This window comes from Sinocyclocheilus grahami, unplaced genomic scaffold, assembly GCF_001515645.1.
Source record: "Sinocyclocheilus grahami isolate Dianchi unplaced genomic scaffold, SAMN03320097.WGS_v1.1 scaffold473.1, whole genome shotgun sequence".
Taxonomy (NCBI): Eukaryota; Metazoa; Chordata; class Actinopteri; order Cypriniformes; family Cyprinidae; genus Sinocyclocheilus; species Sinocyclocheilus grahami.
In genome coordinates, this window is record NW_015505652.1 from 1,967,775 (window position 1) to 1,970,274 (window position 2,500).

Sequence of the window (2,500 nt, forward strand, 5' to 3'; positions counted from 1 at the left end):
GCGAGTGAAAGTCTTGTATCGCAGCGTGCAGCGGCTCTTGTAGCGCAGACAAGATGCGCCGATGTGAAGCCGTTTGAAGAGAAAAGTCAAAGAGAGAAGACGCGTACAGCTGAATCACTCACGCTGTTTTCAAATGACTGATTTGATCAGTATGTGTGGACTGGACTCAGTCTGTAGGTTTGATTATTTACTCATCAAACCTACATGCTATAGGCTATTGAATAAATGTGTGAATATCCATAATTTTAAAGTCAAAAGCTGCGGGAATGAGTAAAACTATGCGATATAGCCTATGCGCAATCCCGCACCGAAATTCAATTTTATTATACAGAGTTTTGTGAAATAGATTTCAATGACTTTTCCAAAACTTTCTGGGTTTATTTATTTTTCCAAAACTTTTCCAGGCCTTGAAATTGGTGTTTTAAAATTCCATGACTTTTTCAGGTTTTTCATGACCGTACGAACCCTGTAAACATGATAATCAGAACCAAAACATATGTTTTTTAGCAGATGCCATGCATTTAAAGCCACAGGCCCGAAAAACAGCGTGTTTCTGCTTCCACTCAAAATAGGCATTTTCAAAATTATATAATAAATTATCTGTGGAGTATTTTGAGCTGAAACTTCACAGACACATTCTGGGGACACCTGAGACTTCTATTACATATTGTAAAAAGGGGCATAATATGTCACCTTTAATGGTTTTGATTCCTCTGAACTATTCTGGTTCCTCAACAATTCCTTTAGTACTCGTAAGAAATAAATCTTTGAGGGAAAAATGATTGAATGATAATTAAGAATTAAGAATTTTAGTACGTTCTGTGCGCGAAACTCCATTAACAGCAAAATCTCAATCGCCTCCGGCACTCAAAAAAAACAAAAAAAGTTGTATTTTCTAAATAAGAACTGGTTCTTGGTTCCTAAAATATTCCAAAACAAATATTGTTCCTCTGATGTCCAATGGTTCTCTCTCTATTCTCTTCAACACAAGACCATCTCTTCAACAAACCCATCCAGCAAACAGATCCATCTCAGCTTTGGATGATACACCATCTCTACCCCTTTCCATTCAATATATAAAATAAAGATGGTCCTGTTAACAGGCAAACAGTGCAGATCCTTCCAGCTCATGCACGCTCACCCGCTGACTACCGCTCAACACAATGCATCATGGCATAAGGGAAAGAAAAACAAGGGTAATCTCCTGTAGCCATTCTGAAGGGTACGGAATGAGGGAATGAATTCTGCTGAAATGTTCCACGAGTTCTAAACATTCCAGAGACGCCCTTGAACCAGTGGTGACATTATGTAGCAAGCTTCTGACAGTTCACATTAGCATTAGCATACAGCATCGCTCAACCAAGCCTGCAGGCAAAGTCAAATAAGTCCACTTCAGTGCTCACGAAAGGGTAGAAATGAAGTGAATGGGTTACAGATGGAGGTGCAGAGGAAGAGATTATGAAACAGAAAAGAAAAGTCTACTGGAAACAAATGTCTTAAAACAACCACTCAATATTGAAGTATAAAAATGACATTCTCACCATAACAACATATTTGATTCTTATAAATGTTACAATAAAAATATATTGAAACACAACGTAACACATAAGCAGTCTGAGGATGTACAGTATGTAGGATGCAAATGCCAGTCATTGACTTCACAATGTCTCATTACTGAAATAATCTCTCACATTGATCCATCCAAACAAAATTTTCCATGATGCTAACTGGGTGGAAAAATCACAGCTGGTGTCCAAGTCAATAGGACGCCAGAAAGCTCTATGGTCGTGCCACCAAATACATGCACTGCTAAAACTAATCATTACATTACAAGCTGCTCTGCTTTATGGACATGCAAAACATACTTTTAATGCACAGCAAGCAATTAGACTTTACTGAGGAAAAGATGCTGCGCTAAGGCTCTTTATTAGGAGTTGAAATTTGTGTCAGTACAGTCTGTCAATATTAAACAAATCAATATGGCCCATGTGCTATACTCATCCAATGTTTTGGCTGATTGGGTGTACTGACAGCAAAGGGGAACCTGATTCAGGTCTAAAGTGCTATAATGACAAGGTGTGATCAATAAAATGTTCAGCTGACTCACCGTATTGCGAGCAGCTCATGGCCTGATTTGTCATCTGGGACTTCAGAGTGATCCCCTGTAATGTGATAAAGTAATTAATTGCATTGTTTTTGTTGCAGAAAAACATAGAGAGATGTATGTTGGCAAGTATGCATGTTTCACTCACGGCCGCTGATTTTGGTGCTGACTCTCTGAGCGAGTGAGATGCTCTGGGAGAGCTGGTCTCTGAAGCTCTGTCCCATGTAGTAATCGATGTCATTGGAGCGCAGCAGCTCTTCAAAGGTCTTGGTGGTGTCTCCCAGGTGCTGAGTCAGAATGTGGCACACTCCACGGCCCTCCCGCATCCTCTGACGCAGGTGAGACAGCTCACGGGCCTGTGCTTGGATCAGCGTGTCAAACTTACTGCAGGGAGAA

At 40.1% G+C, this 2,500-nt stretch overlaps 1 protein-coding gene across 9 annotated transcripts in view; it reads right to left on the reverse strand.

Annotated features, from left to right (window-relative positions):
* pde4dip (phosphodiesterase 4D interacting protein) overlaps positions 1 to 2,500 on the reverse strand; it is a 67,382-nt gene that overhangs the window by 13,113 nt on the left and 51,769 nt on the right. For all 9 annotated transcript variants that reach the window (XM_016235743.1, XM_016235745.1, XM_016235744.1 and 6 more), the window contains 2 exons: positions 2,253 to 2,488; positions 2,108 to 2,162 (listed from right to left, as the gene is read on the reverse strand). In XM_016235743.1, the coding sequence (XP_016091229.1) occupies positions 2,108 to 2,162; positions 2,253 to 2,488 (291 nt within the window). The remainder of the gene's footprint in view (positions 1 to 2,107; positions 2,163 to 2,252; positions 2,489 to 2,500) is intronic.